This window comes from Halichoerus grypus, chromosome 8, assembly GCF_964656455.1.
Source record: "Halichoerus grypus chromosome 8, mHalGry1.hap1.1, whole genome shotgun sequence".
In the NCBI taxonomy this organism is placed as follows: Eukaryota; Metazoa; Chordata; class Mammalia; order Carnivora; family Phocidae; genus Halichoerus; species Halichoerus grypus.
Genome location: NC_135719.1, coordinates 48449856 through 48470942, shown reverse-complemented (window position 1 = coordinate 48470942; position 21087 = coordinate 48449856). Strand labels below are relative to the sequence as shown.

General features: G+C 37.8%; 1 protein-coding gene, 1 long non-coding RNA gene and 1 other non-coding gene across 4 annotated transcripts; 1 reads left to right on the top strand and 2 right to left on the bottom strand.

Annotated features, from left to right (window-relative positions):
- Positions 1-501: 501 nt before the first annotated feature.
- LOC118532480 (uncharacterized) lies at positions 502-1888 on the bottom strand. The gene is made up of 2 exons (XR_004915735.2): positions 1756-1888; positions 502-773 (listed from the first exon to the last, which is right to left on the bottom strand). It is a non-coding gene; the product is annotated as an uncharacterized LOC118532480 (long non-coding RNA).
- TRNAQ-CUG (transfer RNA glutamine (anticodon CUG)) lies at positions 1616-1687 on the bottom strand. Its single transcript has one exon. It is a non-coding gene; the product is annotated as a tRNA-Gln (tRNA).
- A 128-nt stretch (positions 1889-2016) lies between the features above and the next one.
- Positions 2017-20567, top strand: RAB11A (RAB11A, member RAS oncogene family). 2 transcript variants are annotated; one of them, XM_036087119.2, is made up of 5 exons: positions 2017-2191; positions 8720-8915; positions 9153-9346; positions 10297-10377; positions 18791-20567. In XM_036087119.2, exons 1-5 carry the CDS (start codon positions 2152-2154, stop codon positions 18928-18930), a joined length of 651 nt encoding a protein of 216 aa, XP_035943012.1. In that variant the 5' UTR covers positions 2017-2151; the 3' UTR covers positions 18931-20567. The 2 variants fall into 2 exon arrangements, with proteins under 2 accessions (XP_035943012.1, XP_077935305.1); XM_078079179.1 differs by lacking the exon at positions 10297-10377.
- The last annotated feature ends 520 nt before the right edge of the window (positions 20568-21087 follow it).

Below are 21087 nucleotides of genomic sequence, written 5' to 3'. Positions count from 1 at the left end.
TGAGAAACAATGGCTTAAAGAGGAAAAGTTCATAATAACTCTTCTGGCATTAATGGCCTTACTGAACATGTTTTTTTATCATCCAATTTCCTCCACCGGTGAGAATGAGTTTCCTTCCTTGCTTCTTCCTTCAGGGGTCAGTGCTAGTTCCTCCCTCTCCAGGGAGTTCTTCCTAATTATCTCAGTCTCTCTGAAGTGTGACACTTAGCACCAGAGCTCTCATTAATTACAACTTCAGAACTCTCTAGTTAGTGATATCCCCCTTTTCTTGGGCCCATTTGTTTACTCACCTGAGGAGAGCTAGGATTGTGTCTTATCATCTATCGTAATACCGTATTTAGCTGCTTGAGAATACTGTGCGTCTCCCCCAATGTGGATAATACCTTGGCACAAGGCAATATCTAGGCCTTAGATAAACCGTCTATTACTTATACCATCACAGAAAGCACTGAAAATGGCACTATTAGTTTCCTATTGCGGTTTTAACAAATTACCACAAACTTGGTGACTTAAAACACAAATTTATTAGTTTATAGTTCTCTAGGTCAGAATTCTGCATGGTGGTCTCACGGGGCTAAAATCAAGATGTCTGCGGGGCTGTATTCCTTCTGGGGGCCATAGGGAAGAATCCATTTCCTTGCCTTTTCTTGTCTTCTAGAAGCCTCTGCATTTCTAGGCTCCTGGCCCCCTTCCTCCATCTTCAAAGCCACAAGGGCTAAGTGGAGCTCTTCTCACATCACATCACTGCCTCTGGTTTCCACGTTTAAGGATCCCTGTGACAAATTAGGCTCACCTGGAGAATCTAGGTTATCTCCCTATTTTACAGTCAGATGATTTAAAACTTTAATTCCATCTGTAACCTTAATTCCTCTTTGCCACTTAATTTAACATACTCACAGTTCCCAGGGATTGGGAAGTGGACATCTTCAGGGAGTCATTATCCTGCTCACCACAGGCACCCTTGCCCAAAAGTCTAAACTGAGGGTTTGCATATAGGTGGTAGGGGGTATGGCAGCAAATGGTAAAAACATTTTGTAATAATAGAACTCTTTTCAAATCCAGGGAGGCCCTGCTGTGTGATCTTTGGCAAGTCACTTTTGTCTTAGTATCCACAGTTCCGCTAAAATGAAAATTGCCATTCTTTGCTCTGCTTCTTAAATGAAATAATTATGTAAACGGGTTTAGTTTAGAGGATGACAAATAAGGCTCAAGAAGTTCTTGATGAATCTTGATGAGGAGGGTGGGCGAAGTTCTCTGAATGACATCTGGAGATAGTTTGAGAGATTTCCAAAGAAAAGGAGCGAAAAGCGCCTGCCCTTGAATGAATTTGGAGGTTGAAAATTCTAGCAAAAGGAATCAAGTTACATCGAAGCTTTTGACGCTAGCGTTGAGGCAGAGGCCCAGGTTAAAAAAAAAGGGGGCGAAGTGAAGAGTCTCTTAGGAGACACCCAGGTGACAGTGACTACAGAACCGAAGGGTCTTCGTAGGCAAAGACTATGTTTTGAGAAATTCGGTCCCCACTTCGTTCAAGGCCATATATACCGTAGTTGTACTACAATAACTTAGTGAATAAATAAATGAATTAAAAATCTGCTGAGGAAAAACGAAAGAGTGCAGGTTCCACCGAGATTTGAACTCGGATCGCTGGATTCAGAGTCCAGAGTGCTAACCATTACACCATGGAACCGCCACAAGAGCACAACCGCCTTCGGCTCTCTAATTCTTAGAGAACCCCGCCCCCATCCACAAACCTACCACTCACAGGCGGGACTGACGCGCTTCCCAGCATCCCGCTACCCGCACGTCGGCGCGAGGAATGAGGGAGAGGCCATTGAGAGGGTGGCAAGCGGCGGCTAGGAGCCTGGAGTCCCGAGCTCAGTTTCCCCCGTGAGCTTCTTGGAGGGGGGCAGAATTTGAAGACGGACGCGACGCTCCCGCGCACCGCCCTCCCTAGGCTCAGGGGCGGAGCACCGCCTCCCGGAAGTACTTCCCCTTAGGGGCTGGGGCTTGCCGGAAGTGTCGTAGGAGCAGGGAGGGGTTCTTTACCCGGTCCGGCAGCTGAAGCTCGGCTCTCGGGTTACCCCTGCAGCGACGCCCCCTGGTCCCACCGATACCACTGCTGCTCCCGCCCCTTCGCTCCTCGGCCGCGCAATGGGCACCCGCGACGACGAGTATGACTATCTCTTCAAAGGTGAGGCCGTGGGCTCTCCCACTTTCCTCACCGAGTCCCGGTTCGGGGGCCCGGGACACTCCCGGGGGACCCGCGTGCGGGCTGCCCCTGCACTGAAGTCGGCCTTCCTCAGCCCTTTCCTCTCTGGGCGATCTGTCCTGCGGTCTCCCAGCTCAGTCCTTCTCCCCTCGGTCGGGGAGTCCTCCCCACACGCCGGGCTCTTAGCGACCTCCCCATAGGCCTTCGCTATCCTCAGCGCCCCTCACCCTGTGTCCTTCTCACGGCGGCTGCTTTCTCCCAAATCGTCTTCGTTTCCCGGGTTCGATGGCCCCTTAAAAGGGGCCGCCCCTCCCACCATCTATCTTTTCGGGTTTGGCGCCCCTCCCCCTCAGTATACACCCTTCTTGGCTCGCCCCCCTACCAGAGCCCCTCTGACCGGCCCTTCCCCTCGCTCACCTTTCCTTCGGCGCAGACTCCCACTACAGGTCTTTTTCTCATCTGCCCCCCTTTTCCCCTGAGCGAGCCTCTCCTCTGCGTCTCCTCACGGCCCCTCCCCTCGGACGGACGCCTCTCGAGCCGTCTTCCATTCCCCGGGCCAGGCCCTGGTTAAAATCTGAGCGGGCCAGGGGTCCCCACCCCACCGCCCCACAGGTCTCGTGGTCAGTAACCTTCTCGCACTGCCCCCGGGATTGGTAGCTCTTTCCCTGTCTTTCCTCCCCAAATAATTTAGAGCTCTCCCATGTCTCCTGTGCGACCCCGAGGGCGGGGGGTAAGGCAAGAGGGATTGTCCATCACCCACGCGCGCACTTGTCGCAGTGACCCGGCAGACTGTTGTGACTTCTAATCTAGGCTTTTTTCCTCCTACCCTCCCTACCGAGCGACAGCCAGCCGGGATAACTCTAGACTGCTAGCGACAAGAGGTTGCGGATGGGTGGTGGCTGTTATCCTTGCCAGACCTGAAGGCCCAGTTCCTGAGCAGGAAAGGTTGTGCGCTGCACAAATACTAGCCTGCTTTATCACTAAGGACTGGTTGCTTCCTGCTGCAACAGTGGGAGGATCCAGCCTTTTGGTGTTTTTAGAACAGGAAGGGAAGAGTCCTAGTTAGCCACATACCTTTCCCGAAAGGTGGGGGCTAGGGGGAAGTTGTGTGCTCTTTGGTGAAATTTAATATGTATTACGAGATAGGGAAACATGTAGTGCCCTTGGACAAAACATATTGGAGGGTGGGGAATGGACAGAAAGAATTGCCTATTGGTTAGTCGGGAGAGAATCCCAATAGTTGTTGGTTTTTTTAATCAACAAAAATAAGGGGTACAGTTTTCAATGGGAAAGAGTACGGTAAATGCTTTTTTGTTGTTAAGTGAATGGCTCTTACTCAGATGCTCTTTCTCAGCTCCTGAATTAGGGCAGCCATCAGTAGTATGCTGAACAAAGATCATTACCAGGGAGGAAGAAGCCATTGCTATTAAAGCTTTACAGTGGAGGGTGGAGTTTAAAAAGAGTGTTAAGCATGGTGATTGTTTCTGACCTTGGGTCATTGGGTGCTAAGAATGATTGACTAAAGGAAGCAGGAAACATTGCTTTACCAATACTTTGCAAATCTTATCACCTCACTCCTCTTGGCCAGAATATTCTGTTACATAGGGTGAGTACATTCAGTGTTCACCCTCACTCCCCTATAGTAGAAAATGATTTACAGAGAAGAGTACTTAATGCATTTTATAAATACAAAAAGGAGATGTGGGTTCGTTAGCATACTGTTTACTGAAGGCATCTGAGGTCACGTGAAATTACTTAGGTGAGACCCTAGAGACTAGTGTTTAGTCATTAAAAGATTTATTTTTTAAAATAAAGTACAAGGCAGTAGGCAGCTAGCTACCTTTGAAGTGATTAATTTAGAACAAGATAGACTAACAACCGAAGAGTATTTCTCCTGTTTGGTTTGGAGCTTGACTGTTTATAGAAACGATTTATTTTTTTCACTAAGAATGTTAATTATCCTGGATTGGTTTAAGGGATTTTAACTTTGGGATTAGACATCCTGCTAACAATGATTGAGAGCACAGGGCTTTGGAATCACACAGGCCTGGATTCAAATTCTGACTCAAGGTCTTAAACTTGCTTTGTGACCTCTGAGCCTCCCAATTCCTTGTCTATAAAAGGGAAATAATACCTATCTCTCAGAACTCTTAACCAGAATTAAATGAGACTCGTTTTGAGGATTGAGTAAGTGGTAATAATATGAAGAAAGTTATTGTGGTTCTTGTCAGCTTTTTGAGCCTTTAATCTTTATAAGAGCATTCAAGTATTACGAAAGAAACTTAAAAGTAGGAACTTTTAAAGTATTTTATGTTTCCATGTGTTATGGTTTCATTTTGTTGTACATTTTGCTGTTTAAGATAGGGTGTTTAAAAAATTCTGCTGAGAAGAATTTCCACTTTTTAAAAGCTCTAACAGGATATGAGTCACTTTTTTTTTTTTTTTAAATTTAGTGCTGATTGTTTAGCCAATTTCTTATTTATACAATTATATTTTAAAGCAAAGCACCAATTTTAAAGTGGTTTCATTCTACAGAGGTTTATTCACCGAGTTGAGGTAGACCTTTCTACTTGTAAGATTGCTTACCTGGCACACTTAATACCTGAGGGAACTGGAAGTTAGTTTGTAACTCTTAACAGTTCAAAATGAAGGGATATTTTGATTAGTACAGGATGGAGCGGTCCAGATGGGAATGTAATGTGGTGAGAGAGCAGGACAGTTACTCTACGTTATGTATTTGTTCTTGAACATTAATCTTTAGTTAATTTCAGCAGGAGACTTTTGGTTGCAGGGTGGGGAGGTTATTTTATTTTTTTAAACTTGACTTTTTATTTATTTTTATTTTATTTTATTTCTTTTTAAGATTTTATTTATTTACTTGAAACAGAGAGAGAGAGTGAGAGCACGAGCAGGAACACAAGCAGGGGGAGTGGGAGAGGGAGAAGCAGGCTTCCCGCAGAGCAGGGAGCCCGATGCGATGCAGGGCTCCATCCCAGGACCCTGGGATCATGACCTGAGCCGAAGGCAGATGCTTAACGACTGAGCCACCCAGGCGCCCCTAAACTTGACTTTTTATTTAAACGCTTTATTTAATTCTACAATTATGTATATACAATGTGGTTATGGCCCTGTGGGACACATAAGTGAAGTAAGCATCAATCATAGTTGCTATTGGTGTTGTGGACACCAATTCAGAGTCACATTTTTTGAAAATAATCTGGATACATAGTCTACATCATTTTCTTTTCAATCTGTCTGAAGGTCAGTAGTAATTAACCATCAGCTGATTGTCAATGGAAAAGACCTTAGGAACTTTGCTGTCTTGCATCTTGGTAGTTTTTCTTTCACAACTTTCGGTTGAGCAACTCACATTCTGCTGAATCTGGAAAAACTTGTCCAGGCTAAAAGCCTTATTGACTTACAGAATGCATTTTATTTTCAAGACTTTTGGTGAGGTAGGACTATGAATATAGCTGAAAAGAGTAGAAGACTCTCCCAAGTTTATTTATAAAAATCAATGTGAAAATTATCAGTTATCCTTTCAGGTGATAACTTTTAGATCTGATGTACTGTGATTGATTTGTTGAATTAAATTTTAGTCCAGTACATTAGTTTGCAAGAGAGTGTATAAAACTAAATGTGGTTGAAGAGGTGGAACTTCTTGTTAAATAATGGATAATTTATATGTATATTCTGCTTTTATGGCATTTAGCCTAATATTTGATATATAATGAACCAAATTTAATATTAGGTATTAGAATGGTAGTTACAATTCAGGTGAGGTTAACCAAGTGGTAATAAATATCATTAGGTTATTTTAGAAATACTGTAGATGTTTAATATATAGATGCTGTTACTTATGTTTATATTATTATACATACTCCCCCTCCCCCTGTATACTATATAGATGGATATAGTTATAAAATGTTTAAAGTGGGAAGTACTTTTAACCTAAGGTACTAGTTAAGGAAAACACTGGAAAGTCACTGCAAATTCCTTTCTTGAAATATAGGATATGATCATATAGTTTGTCACATTTTTAAAGATCAATTATATATTGTCATCTTAATGAGAGATACTATTTTAATTAGAAATTGAGTCCATGAACTTTTTTTTGTTGGTGTTGTTTACTTTTTCAGTCATAGCCAGTAAATTCTCTTTTGTTGCTTAGGTAATTTAATCCATTCTGGTTTGTTTATTTTTTAGTGACCTTAAATGTAACCCATCTTGGTTTGATTTCTCATTTGGTAACTGAATAGAACCAGCTTTCCTTATTGTGTCATTTCTCAGCATCTTCTTGGCAGCACAATTCTTACAGAACCAGTATCTTCTGGTGTCATTCAAGATCTAATCCTTTAACAAGTTGTTAGTCTTTTAATTCTGGCCACTCTGTCCATGTCTAGTTGAGATAATTATTTTATACTGTATAAAGCATTCATGAGTCTTGAATTATTTTCAGATAAGGGTGCTATTTTTTATAATGTTAAAATTAATTGGTTACATGGAAGGGAAATATGCCTTTGCTATCTTTATGCTGAGGCGGGGAGATAATGAGCATAATCATTAGTTAACATGGAGGTAAAAGGGAAAAACCAAAACTTGAAAGTGGTAGAGTTTCTGTGGGAGGGAGAAGATGTTCTTTGAGTGTGTTACTTATTTAATTTTCCAGAGGCATTGTCATTCTAGATGTCTTGCTTTTTGGTTTTAAACTGACTGGCTCCTGAATTACTGATTGATATCTGAGTGTCTATGAACTAGACATGTTTTAACTTTTTGGTTTTTCCCTTCTTCCCTATTCCTCCCTTCAAGTGAGGCTTTTATACCTCATTGCTAGTGTGGGTTTAGAAATGATTATCAAAGGGTTTCCTCAGCAGAACATCAGGCCTCTTGCACTAAGAGGCAACAGTGTGTGTATCCTATTAATAGGGTAGACTATCACTGAAACTGGGATTTGACCTCACCGCCAGAAATGTGCTCCTTGGAAACTAACATAACCAACCATCCTATAAAACTGAAAGTGCATTGTTTTTGTATGTTACTTTGATGACCTTATCATCTTTTCTGGTATCCAGGTTAAAGCATTTGCTATAATATCTGTATTTGTCACAATACCTTTGACATCTCTAATTGACTATATAGCTAGAAATAACTGCTGTTTGTGCTGCATGGAGTTACTGCCACCTAGATGATTTCTTGCTGAATCAGCTAATAGAGGAAGTCAGGAAGATATGCATTTGATAATGTACTCCATCCAAGACTGTCCAGAGGCCAGCTTATATCCGCTCTTGTGGCAAGGAAGGAATGCATAATAGACTCTCTTTGCCCTCTGAGCAGAGTGCAGTGAGCTCTTAGAGTTTTTACCTCCCTCTCCCCAACCACCAAATCCCAGTCTCTTTAATAAGGCATGGTCTTACTCCTTAGTGTTGTTCTCACATGTTTGATTTTCTAGTCCTGGTGCCTAAATCAGTTAGCTAGTGAGAAAAACAGTAGTCAACAGTAGAAATAAGTATATTTCCTGAAATGCTGATAGCACTTTTTTTCCTTCGTAAAAATTTTTTAGCTCATGTTCTCTAAACCTGTGAACTCATTTGTTCTTTAAATTCAGATAGAAATGCTTTAGAACAAGTTAACTGCCTATTTTCCCAATGTTTATGAAATTCTTAAGTATAACATTGCCTTGCGTGAAAAAAAATCCTCATGTATTTAGTTAGTAATAAACTGCCTCCTATAGTAATCACAGGAAATAAATTCATCTAAACCAAACTTGTTTTTAAAAAATTCTTAAGTCATAAGAGAATTCTTAAGTCCTTGCTTTGGCCTTTACTCAGAGTAAGTCAAGAATTATTAGCTTCCTGGGGCCCCTGTTAAACTTAATTGGGGTGTCTGTTTTTGTAGGGGTCTCTATAGCTTCCTGCCCATCTGATAAATGCAACTATGAAAAGGTCATTCTAGTTTCTGTGATCTGGGTGGCAAAGTTAATAAACCTGATGCCTCATACGGTAAATGTGCTTCATTTTGCCAAGGTGTGAGTCCTGAGGTCACACCCAGTCTTTGATGAAACTAAGAAGAACATTTTCACTCTTTGTCTCCTTTCTACTCACTAACATCCTTTATTACTTTCATGTATGATACTCTTTAATCACAAATTGTTTATTTGGTGTAGGATTTATCTTTCATGTTATTACCTTCTATGGTAGTAAGGTTGGTATAGCATTGATGGTAATTAATCAGTGCCTAGTGGACCTGTAGTTAAAATTGCATGTGTAAGACAGGATACTATATTTGTGCTAAGCAGATGATGTGTGGAAGTTGTTATGTAGGTAGACACAGTTTAAAAAGAATAAATTGGTTTTATCAATTGGTAACAGGTTAAGAACATGGGCTCTTCAACCTCCCCTACCCCCATCCCTTTTAAAAAATCAGATGCTCCTTTTTGCTTTAAAACATGGTGGTAATTCTGAACGTGTCTGCCTCATTCATCTGACATTAAGTGCTTTATCTTTTTTTCAGTTGTCCTTATTGGAGATTCTGGTGTTGGAAAGAGTAATCTCTTATCTCGATTTACTCGAAATGAGTTTAATCTCGAAAGTAAGAGCACCATTGGAGTAGAGTTTGCAACCAGAAGCATCCAGGTTGATGGGAAAACAATAAAGGCACAGATATGGGACACGGCAGGGCAGGAGCGATACCGAGCTATAACATCAGCGTAAGTCTCATAGTCTTTAAGTTCTGAGAAATAGACTGCCATCAACTGAATTAGCTGATTTTTTGGTATTGGAAAAGGTACTTTTTTTTTCCTTGTAAGAATTCCAGTATTAGGATTTTGAAATGTATTTTTAAATGTGCTTTTAAAAATACATAATCCATATATTTAGTTCTTCCTGGTGTTCCCTTCCATCTTATGGTTGTTTTCTAATAGTTAAATACCTGTTTCTGTTTTCAGATACTATCGTGGAGCTGTAGGTGCCTTATTGGTGTATGACATTGCTAAACATCTCACATATGAAAATGTAGAACGATGGCTGAAAGAACTGAGAGATCACGCTGATAGTAACATTGTTATCATGCTTGTGGGCAATAAGAGTGATTTGCGTCATCTCAGGGCAGTTCCTACAGATGAAGCAAGAGCTTTTGCAGGTTAGTATGAATTTCATGATATTACAGTGATTCGATATTTCTTACTGTTATGTCATGCAGTTTTGATACTTTTCCAATGACTGTAATCGCTTACAGTAGTTTCAGAAAGGTGAACATGAATGCTCAGCAAGGATTGCTGTTCTGAAAGTTTGTGGTGACTTTCTCTTTTGCTTAACTTTGAGTCATTAAAACACTGTAGTTTTTGCTGCTAAAAGTTGAATATAATCCTTTCCCTGGAAGGGGGTAGATGATATCTATCAGTTTATTCTGTGCTTCTTGTCTCTTTCTCTATTATGTCTGTGTTTTACCAAGGCTGCTCTTTGTGGGTCTGAAAAGCAGGGGCCAGGGAGTGTCAACAACCCACAGGGAATGCGGCTTCTTAGGATTTAGAACTTTTTTGCTTTACTAGAGGATCTGCCTATCTCTTCTGTTCTGGTTGGGGTAGCCTACCAGAAGGCAGCATTGTGTATTCTTGGCTAATGAAAGTTGTGACTCTGTACTAGTTATTATGCTGTGAATAAAGGTTTTTATAATAGTTTTTTAGTTTTCCAGGCAAGAAACTTTATTTCAAAAAATACGGTTATAGAATTCTAAGTGAATAACACCTACCTATCCATGTTTATATCTTAACTCTGTGGGTTGATGGGGGAGAAGGACAGTAATGGATGGAAATAACTGAGTATTTGATAAGTTTACTACATTTTGAGTAATGTCGTTCATTGCCATTCATTGGTAGTATATAGATGTAATAAGTATTTTTTAATTAAGGAGCCAATGAAAATTTCTCACTGTTATTTTTAATCTGCTAAAGTGTAAGTAGAATGGTGCCCTTACTGCTCAAGAAGTTGGGGAGGCCTTAATTTTTAGAAAGTTTTTTCTATTCCTTTTGAAGGTTTGAATGTATTACATCTCTTGTTGACTAGACTGAAGTTTTTATCCCCCCCCCCCAGAAAAGAATGGTTTGTCATTCATTGAGACTTCTGCTCTAGACTCTACAAATGTAGAAGCTGCTTTTCAGACAATTCTGACAGGTAAGACTTGAATTTTTAGATTATACCAGTGGGAATTAAAAGTTTTAGGAATGTAATTTAGACAAATTAGGAAACTAAACGATACATCACAGTGAGAATCACTGTCATTTGAGAGCTGCTGTAGCAAGAGCTGTTTAAAGTACAAAATTAGTTAACAACCCTTGCTTGCTGAACTTTAATCATTCTCACTTACCTGGTTTATATTGGGAAAAGTACTTTGAAAATATTTTGTTCACTTCTATTATTACTTTAGTCCAGGTATTCCATACTTTGTGGTCACAAGCACAAAATAATGCTTAAAGGCACTTTCATAAGATAAATATTGAAATCCTGGCTATGGAAAGACATAAATGCCCTTTGAAATTTCAGTAAAGAAAAGACTTGCTGTGTTCTGATATATTATAGAAGCAGCTAGGGAAAAACATATTTTTAAAAAATTTAAATGAAAAAACAAAAAGTAAAATTCTCCTGTGATACATTGTAGAAGAAGCATGGTGTCACCTATGGAGAAAATCAGCAAGTGATTGCATATGGAAAAGTTTAAATAAGTAGTGGGAAAAGAACGAAGTTCATGCTGTTTTAAAATGTAGATGTGCAGATCAGGTCAGCTTCGAATTACAAGAAGACATTGTATTTGTGTTGACTCACATTTACTCTGACTTTATTAGAATGACCAACTTACCAGCAAGTTTAATCATAATCCTCTAGTAAATAGTTTGATGGGTTGTTTTAAAGTACTGTAAAATTATATATTATTTTTAAGAACTCTCAATATAGAGTATAGGATTACTATATAGCATAGTCTAATGTGGTGTTCTAACAAGTCTGTATGGAGAAATGGTTAAATGAGTTTCCAATTTTAATGTAACAATATTTTAACATATTCTTTGTATACAGCACTTGTATTAGAGGTGAACAGATTTTAACTTTAATTTTTATTTTTAAAACATTTTTAAATTATTTTTTTGTAGAGAGCGAGCCCAAGGTGGGGGGGCAGAGGGAGAGGGAGAAAGAGAATCTTAAGCAGGCTCCACAACAGTCAGACTCTTAACTGAGCACAAAGACGCCCCAGTTTTTTTATTTCTAATTTTTCCAAGTTTTTATTTAATTCCAGTTAGTTAACATACAGTGTAATATTAGTTTCAGGTGTAGAATTTAGTGATTCACAGATTTTAACTTCTAAATGTCTTATTTTATACTGGAAATCGGTAGGGAATAAAGCCTAGAATTTAAGAGCACGGACTTGGAAGCCTGACTTAGGTTTTAGTTTTAGTCCTGGCTCCTTCACTTTCCATTGGCTCTGTAATCTTATGCAAATTACTTAGCCTTTCTAGGCCTTAAATTCTTTATCTGTAAAATTTAAATATGTTCTAGGGAGTTCTGTTTTTTTGTTTTGAGAGAAGAGGGCTTTTATTTATAAATACATTGTAATATGATTTGACTTGACTGTTGTGTTATGACTTAAAGGTTTTTGTCTCTATAACCCACAGAGAAGAATTGCCTGTCATTTGAGACATCTACTCTAGACTCCAAAAATGAGTACATGAGTTCATCCATGTAAAATCCTTAGCTATCCCTGGTACAGAGTGGACATTTGATGAATTAGTAGCTAAATAGCAGTTAAAGCACAAAAAAAACTTGATTAAACATAAACTAGATATTGGTGATTCTCATACAATTGGTATAATAAACAATAGTTTATTAGAGTTCTTTTCTGTTACCAGAAAAATAGTAACTAACAACTGGTGCTAAGGTTGCATTAGTCTTTGGAACACAGTAGCTTTCCTTTAGAATCTTTTCTGTGTCAAGTTTCATTACAGACTGTTGCAAGCAAGATTTGATTAAATATTGCAGTGTATCTGCAAATCCTACTTCTTTTCTTACAATCACTTGTGCAGATTCTATTGAATCAATATGTAGAGTACTAAATTTAGACCTAGGAGTTGTAGGTTTTTACTAGCACTTTGCTCCCACTCCCTGTGTAACTAGTTACTGAACCTCCCTGGTCCTCAGAGTCACAGTGCCTTAAATAATGAGTGAGTTAAGTCATCTTGAGGGTCTGTGAGTCTCTCAAGGCCTCTGAAAACGTCATTTGAAAAAGTTTTTTAGTCAGTCCTTGTTGTTGAGATATTTTTTATGTCCCATCAGATCTCCTCTGCATTGTAGCCGATTCTGATCACAGTTTCTAGACTATTCTGATATTGTGAAGATGAGACCATCTGCAGTTAACTATTTTAAGTATCATTTTGTAACGTTGAACTTGATGACCTGCTCAAACATGAACTAACTAATCAATAAGTATGATATATACTTCAAATTGAACTGTTTTGTCCTTAAAGATAAAGAACATTTAGGGGTGCCTGGGTGGCTCAGTCAGTTAAGCGTCTGCCTTTGGCTCAGGTCATGATCCCAGGGTTCTGAGATCGAGCCCCACATCAGGCTCCCTGCTCGGTGGGGAGCCTGCTTCTTCCTCTCCCTCTGCCATTCCGAACCCTGCTTGTGCTCTTTGGCTCTCTCTCTCTGTCAAATAAAATCTTAAAAGATGAAGGTTTGGCTGTTTTTCTTAAAATTCACTCTAGATTTAACATTTGTTACTGCTTAATTAATGTTGCTTAAAAGCAAACAAGACTAGCTTCACTTACTACCATTTTTCCTTTCTGTATTCACTATTTTCTCAGCTTCCTCCATAAATCTCAATGTTGTTCTGTGGGATTAGAAATCATTGCATATGGCAGTAGACCTCTCTCTTCTTTTGCATGTGCTGGGATGTTTGTTCTAAACTTCTCTTTATACCAGTAGGAGTATTAGTACTTGGAGGAGTGAGGCACCTGGGTGGCACAGTTGGTTGAGTGTCCCTCTGGTTTGGTTTCTGCTTGAGTCGTGATCTTGGGGTGGTGGGATCTAACACCTCATCAGGCTCTGTGATCAGTGCAGTCTGCTTGGATTTCTCTCCCCCTTTCCCTCTGCCCCACCCCTGCTAAAATAAATAAATAAATCTTTTTTTTTTTTTTTTTTTTTTTAAAGGAAAAAGAAATGGGGAGGACAAAAAACCCGGAAAAGACAACAGTAATCTCATTAGGTTTAATTCTGCCTTGAATGTTAACAGCATTAAGGGAGCATTTACATTGTATTTTGATGTTGCTGGAAGAAAAAAGTTCTTTCATTTTTAAGGTGGAAAATTATGTGTTAGAAAATTTATCTACATTATTACTCCAAAGTTAATTGTGTTGCTTGTTTTAGAATAGACCTGTGGCATTTTTGACATCCGTGAATTTGATAGTAACTTCATGACAATTTTGCTGATGATATTTTTTTAGAGGTAGTTATCTAGTACTTGAGTGAGTCTGCGAGATTGCCCAGCCTTTGCATTGCTGTGCAGTTTTGTTTTCTTTCATCCTCAAGTTTGTTAAGGGATGTTTTTAATCTATAATTTCCATACTCTTATTATTTTTTCTTCTAACTTTGGTTTTTGACCATTTCAGAGTTAAAGTTGCAATAATAGTACAAAGAATTTGTAAATACCATTCACCATACTCCCCAAATGTTGATATTTTACCGTATCTGCTTTATTCTTTTTTCTTCCTGTTGCTATGTACTAATTTTTTTCTTGCACCATTTCAGAGTGGCAGACATGTTGCCTCTTGCAAATAAGTACTTTTCAATGCATATTTCTTAAAAACAAGGATGTTCTCTTTCATAACCATAGTGCAGTTAGCAAAAATCAAGAGTTAGATTGTAGTCCATATCAATGTTTAGCTACAGACCTTGTGCAGATTTTGCCAGTTGTTTGAATTATGTCCTTATTAGCAAAAGAAATTCTGAGATCACATCACACATTGCATTCAGCTCTCCTATCTCTTTCATCTCCTTTAATCTGGAACAGATCCTTAGTCTTCGTTTATTGACATCTTTTGAAGGGTATAGGTCATTTATTTTGTAGTGTCCCTCAGTTTGGGTTTGTCTCATGTTTCCTCATAATTAAATTCAGATTATTGCAGTTTCAGCAAGAATACCACAAAAGTGATCTCCTGTATCCCATCAGGAGGTCGTGATACTGGTTTGTTGTATTCATTACTGATGATGCTAACTCTGATCACTCGGTTAAAGTGGTACCTGCAAGGTTTCTCCACATAATTAATAAGCCCAAGTCATCTTTTTAGTTATGAAGACTGAATTATTAATTTTATGGTTAGAGTAGTGAGAATCATTTAATTAGGTGTAGGATTTTTTTTTTTTTTTTAATGTAGGCTCCATGCCTAGCGTAGAGCTCATTGTGGGGCTTAGACTCATGACCCTGAGATCAAGACCTGAGCTGATGAAATCAGGAGTCTAACGCTTAACCAACTGAGCCACCCAGGCGCCGCCCCTGGGTGTAGTATTTTATTTTTGTTCTTGGCATGTGGCAGTGTTTTCAAGTATGTGTCAGTATATCAGATCAGAACATTTTTTTTTATGTTTAAGAAACTTAATGGTGAGCAGTGGGTTTGAAGAAGACCTAACAAATCCTGACCTAGGCTGTAGTGGAATAACTCAGGCTTTTGCTATTTTCACAATTTTTGAGAGCCCAAAGAATTTTAGCTCTTTTGTTCCCCAATTTGGAACAATTGCATTTAACTTCCTTAGAGTGTACTTTGCAATTTGCTTCATACTTTCATTAGAGTAGAAATAGGCATACGTCTTTTTAATTTAACTTTACTAGGTTGTATTTAAAACTATCTTCTTTTTTTTTTTTTTTAAAGATTTATTTATTTGACAGAGAGAGACACAGCGAGAGAGGGAACACAAGCAGGGGGAGTGGGAGAGGGAGAAGCAGGCCTCCCGCCGAGCAGGGAGCCCAATGTGGGGCTCGATCCCAGGACTCTTGAGATCATGACCTGAGCTGAAGGCAGACGCTTAACAACTGAGCCACCCAGGCGCCCCTTAAAACTATCTTCTATTAATATTTTAACTTTCTATTTAGATTTATAAGAGATTCTAACATGGGAACGATACAGCAGAGTTCCTTTTCTTTTTAACCTTGCCTAGCCTTTGGACATCTTGAAAAGGGGCTGTACAGGAATTGTATCACATACATTTGGTTCTAAAGGAGAACATGCCCTTGAAAGAAGAAAATATTTGCATCTGGTTTAGCACATTACTAGTCTTGTTTCCCTTCCCCCACTTAAATAACCTCTAATCAGATACCAGCTAGAAGGTACCTGCTTCCTATTTTCTTATCAAAGTTTTTTTTTTTTTTAGTGACATGCCCAGCCACAGGAGATGTTAAATAAACTACTTGAGTAGTCTCTTAGTGCTCATTCTACTTGAAAGAAAATTTTTCTTTTACTTTTTTGATGAACACTTTCCTGTTTTCTTTATTGCTTTGGCATTTTCATTAGTGGATATCTTTTTGGTGACTGGAACAAATGTAACAGTAATCCATTTCTACAAAACAGTGTGCAGTCCTTGCAGACCAGTTATACAATAACTGCTCAAATTTCTTGCTTTGTAATGAGATCTCTTTAATAATTAACTTTCTGTTCTCTGAGAACTCTGCCTTTTCTTCTCTTACAGTATTTGCTTTTCATGTAAGAGCCTGCAAAATACTTTTTGTTTTGGTTTCTCTAACTTGAATCTTCAACTTGTAAAGAAGTTAAAATTTGTAGAGGGTCACATATAATCATTTGTACTTAAAGAAGAGCCATCCAGTTTGGGATTAGAGAGAACATTAAAGAATGAATAGTAGAGTTTTACATTAAGTTGATACTGTCTTTATTCCTTAGCCACTAGCCTGATTGAATGAGTGTCTTTTCCTTTACCCTTGACACACTTCCTCAATTCCATCTCTGCAATGAAAAGAATCTAAATGAAGACTACATATCCTTTTTTTTTAATTCAGTCAGTAGGCTTTTTTGTTTTTCCCTTGATACTTCTTCAGCTTTGAGAAGTACTGTCAGCCTCCTCAAACACAAATTTTAGCCACCCCCCACCCCAAAAAAAGTAGGAAAATGTACATTATAGCTGTCAGTGTTCTTGCTAGTTTACACATTCAATTGATTACAGGTTGCTGTTTTTCAACTTTAGGGAAATTAGTTCTTAATTTGGAGAAAATGTATTCATTTAACACATTTCTTTTTCTTTAACTTTTTGTAATGTAAAGTTTCCAGCATACCAAAAGTAGGACAGTGTCCTGAACTCCCGTGTAGCCACCAGCAACCATCAGTTCATGACCAGTGTTTTGTTCCACCTATTCCCTTCCTTATTTTTTTGAAACAAATCCCAGATATTACATCATTTCATTGGTAAACACTTCATGATGTATAGCTAAAAGATTAGGGCATAAACCCAAAACAACAAAACTACTAAAAATTGGCAGTAATTTCTTATCTATTATCCAAACTATTAAAATTTTCTGTCTCAATTTTTTTTTTTAACAGTTCAAATTAGAATCCAATCCAAATGATGTTACTACATTGCAGTTGGTTGACATGTTCTTTGAGCATTTTGAAAATAGAATTCTGCTTTCTCTTTTTTTACCCTATAACTTTATATTTTTAAAATTTTCAAGTATTATAGAAATGTTATATCCTTCATATAGAATCATCACTTTACCACATTTGACCTATTTCTGCATGTGTGTATATACTTTTTTTCCCTTTTGCTCAGTCTTCAGAAAATAAATTGTAGACATTGTGGCACTTTACAAGTAAATACTGAAGCATTTTAGCTCCTAAGTACAAGGCATTCTGTATAATCACAATACCATATATCATGTTTAAGAAATTGATGTTTATATGGTATTAGCTAATGTGCAGTTCATATTCCTATTTCTCCAAGTGTACTAATAATTCTTTATAGATTTGGTTTTTACATTTTAAATGTCAGTTCAGCCAAAGGTCACACATTGATAGAATTGTTTTATATCTGGGGTATTATTAAATAGAGTAGCTGTTGGGCACAAGTTGTTATTGAATGCTTGAAATATGGCTAGTGGACTGAGGAATTGGATTTTAAATTTAATTTAAATATGTGAGTACTGTATTGGACACTACAGCTGTAGAACATTTACCTCCATCTTTTAAATGTATTTTTATAACAATAAATTTGTTGAAGACTCTTGGCTAGTTTTTTTGTAGAATGTCCCTCAATCTGGATTTATCTAATTGTTTTCTTAGGATAAATTCATTTTAAACATTTTTGGCAGGAATACATAGGTATTCATCATAGGAATACAGTGTGTCTTTCATAGTACATCGTAATAGGAGGCACATCATGTCAATTTGTCCCATTTTTAGAATTCTCTTACCTTTTGAGGGTTTTTTTTTTTTTTTTGAGGGAGAACTGGGAGAATAAAGATAAATAAGATACATTTTTTGTTTGTAAGGAGTTTATAATTGAGTCAGAGGGAAACCTTTTTAGGCAGTGAAATATAAGACCAAATAAAATGAGTTAAGTAAAGATACTTGGTGTAGAGGAATTTAATAACATTTATTGGACCAACTAGTTACTTATCACACCCCTACTATAAGCCATATGCTGGAGAAAAAGAACTGAATAAGGTAGACACAGTGCTTGTCTTTACAGAGTTTAATGTTTAGTGGAAGAGGTAGACAACAGTTTTTGTTTTTTGGTTTTTTACAGTTAGTTTTGATGAGTGTCATAAAATCTTAAGTTCCTGGTTAATAATTATTTAATTATAATTTAGCTTTAGTTCAGGAGGCATTGATAAACGTTATCTTTCCCGCCTATTTCAAGAGTCCTTTGGGATTTTGGAATATTTATGAAGTTGTGCTCTTCCCTACACAGCCAGGAAAAATACTAATGTATCTCATAGTGCAGATTTATTTTTATTTTTCTGTGGTACAGTATCAATGTATGTAGGGTTTTTTGACAAGGGTAGACTGAAAATACTCTCATGGTTTAATTTTTATTTATTTTTTCTCATGGTTTAATTTAGATCTAATCCCATAAACTCTGTACTCTCTTTAAACCAATTTATTTAATTGGTGAACCTTTCCCTCTGAAATGGAAAACCTTTTTTTCTCTTCTTACCATTACTCTATTCAGTGGCTATTTGAAAATGAAACTTTACATTTATACATTCTTTTTTTTTTAAAGATTTTGTTCATTTGACAGAGACACAGCAAGAGAGGGAACACAAGCAGGGAGAGTGGGAGGGGGAGAAGCAGGCTTCCCGTGGAGCGGGGAGCCCCCAGCCTGCTTCTCCCCCTCCCAGGACCCTGGGATCATGACCTGAGCTGAAGGCAGACGCTTAACGACTGAGCCACCCAGGCGCCCCTACATTTATACATTCTTTGTCCAAGTTTATTTGCAGTCTTTTTCTGCAAATCTATTTTCTACTTCTGTGTACTACTGTATTAACTACTAATGAGTCTATTCACAGTGAGTATTGCTGGTTTTTTTTTCCCCCCAGAGATATACCGCATTGTTTCCCAGAAGCAAATGTCAGACAGACGTGAAAATGACATGTCTCCAAGCAACAATGTGGTTCCTATTCATGTTCCACCAACCACTGAAAACAAGCCAAAGGTGCAGTGCTGTCAGAACATTTAAGGCGTTTCTCTTCTCCCCTAGAAGGCTGTGTATAGTCCATTTCCCAGGTCTGAGATTTAAATATATTTGTAATTCTTGTGGTCACTTTGTGTTTTATTACTTCCTCATACTTATGAATTTTTCCATGTCTTAAGTCTTTTGATTTTAGCTTTATAAAATCATCCACTTGCCCCGAATGACTGCAGCTTTTTTTCATGCTATGGCTTCACTAGCCTTAGTTTAATAAACTGAATGTTTGAATTCCTCAGTTACTGTTTACTTTTCATCATGGAAGCCTGTCACTGTAGGACATACTAGAACTTGATCACTTGAAGCTCAGACCTATTGGTCTTGATCAAATCAAACTAAGAAGACTTTAGAAGAAATAAGCTATCATTTTGCCACAGAGCAGCTTATAATGAGCAGCTTACAATTCATACACTCTTCTCTCAATGCAGTGTATATTTCCACAAATCTAAGAATTGCCCTATAAACATAGCAGGATTTTGAGAGCTTGAAAATTTTCCATTATTCTGGAAGTCAGTTTCTAAAATGCCTTAATAAGGTTAAGTAGTTTAGTAAATTTTGTTTTTTAATTTTTGTAAGCATCAAAGTTGATTAGAGAGGGGGACACTTTTTTCTGGATAAGAATTATCTTAATAAACAAAAGACTGTTGATGGTTTCAGTAGCAGTGTGGTTATGGAGCCATATGTTAAACAATGCTGCCTGGCAGGCTGGGAACTTGAGAGACCGGTGGAATTCCATCTGAGATGCCTCTGTTGCAATGATCAGGCAGCCCAGATCACTGAACTCATCTAATTTCCCAGCAGTAGATTATGTGGCATTTTATTGCTCAGGCAATAACTGGTTTAATGCTGTTAGTATCAAATTGTGAAGTGTTAATTTTGTCTTAAAACCTTCCAGTAAATGAAATGCAACCTAGTTTTATCACCGTATCTATCAGCAGGCATGGATAATTATTTTAATTATGCTGATTTTTGAGTTTTGCAGTATATTATGGAATACAGTCCAGTTAAATATCTGGTTTCAGTATGTCTAAGGAATATAGTGAGAGGTTAATTTCTGCTCAAGTGGTACCACTTAAAGGCATGTATTCTAGTACGTAGTACCTTGAGTTTAAATAGAATGCATTTAGGCATTATACAAACCTGAACTACTTTTTCCCCACTACATTATTGAAATGAGTGGAGCAACTCGTTTCCCATTTAGAAATGTGCACACTAATACTGAGTTTTACTTTCTTGTGGATGATATTAAGCACTTACTCTGCAGTGTTCTGAAAGTTGTGTCAACTGAATTGATACTATTCAGGATGGTGGAATATCCCCCAAGTACAAAAATACATGTGTTTGGGCTTGCATAGATTACTATGTTTCATAGTTAATCTGTCTTTTGCGGTGCTCATGAAGTGTGGGGCACACGGAAGGCATTGCTGTGGTCAGTCTTTTGGTTTTCTTCTGTAGCCATTTATTATTTTAGAGTATTGGTTGGTTATGATACTATTATCTATTTGTAAATCGCTACTTTGTATTTTATGCATGCTCTGTAACTTGATTTATTTTTATTTTTATTTTATTTTTTAGTTATTGATTTGGAATATATTCACATTCTAATAAACAGTTATAGGGGGACTATTCTTTATGTTGTCAGATTACATTTTTCCTTTGAGTGCTTTGGATGCAGCCATGGAATATTTGATTCTGATGAGTAAGAGCATAGGTCCTTGCATTACAGAGTAAACACTAAATTGGAGGCATCATTGTGTGAATTCAGCTTTGATTTTAGACATATGTTTCAATTATGCTTTTCTTGGAAAAAGTATCACCAAAAACATTAAGGAAGTAATCTTTGTACTTTCATATATAACAGTGTCACCAGACCCGGGAAGGGGCATTTACTCGAAATTGGTAGTAAATCTTTCACAAAATTATTTAAGAGAAGGAAACTCTAGGTGGTGAATTGAAAATGAGTAACTTTGAATTTTTATCAAGTATAGACTTAATGTTGCTGTGGCATGGTTGGATCTTGGGAGAATTCCAAGAACCCTTTAAGTAGTAGTAGAAAATGTCTTTGATTGCATTTTAACAGTGTCTTCATTCTGAATAGTATCTCAGGAGACAAACTGTCTCAAGTAAGAAACATTAAGTTTTAAAATA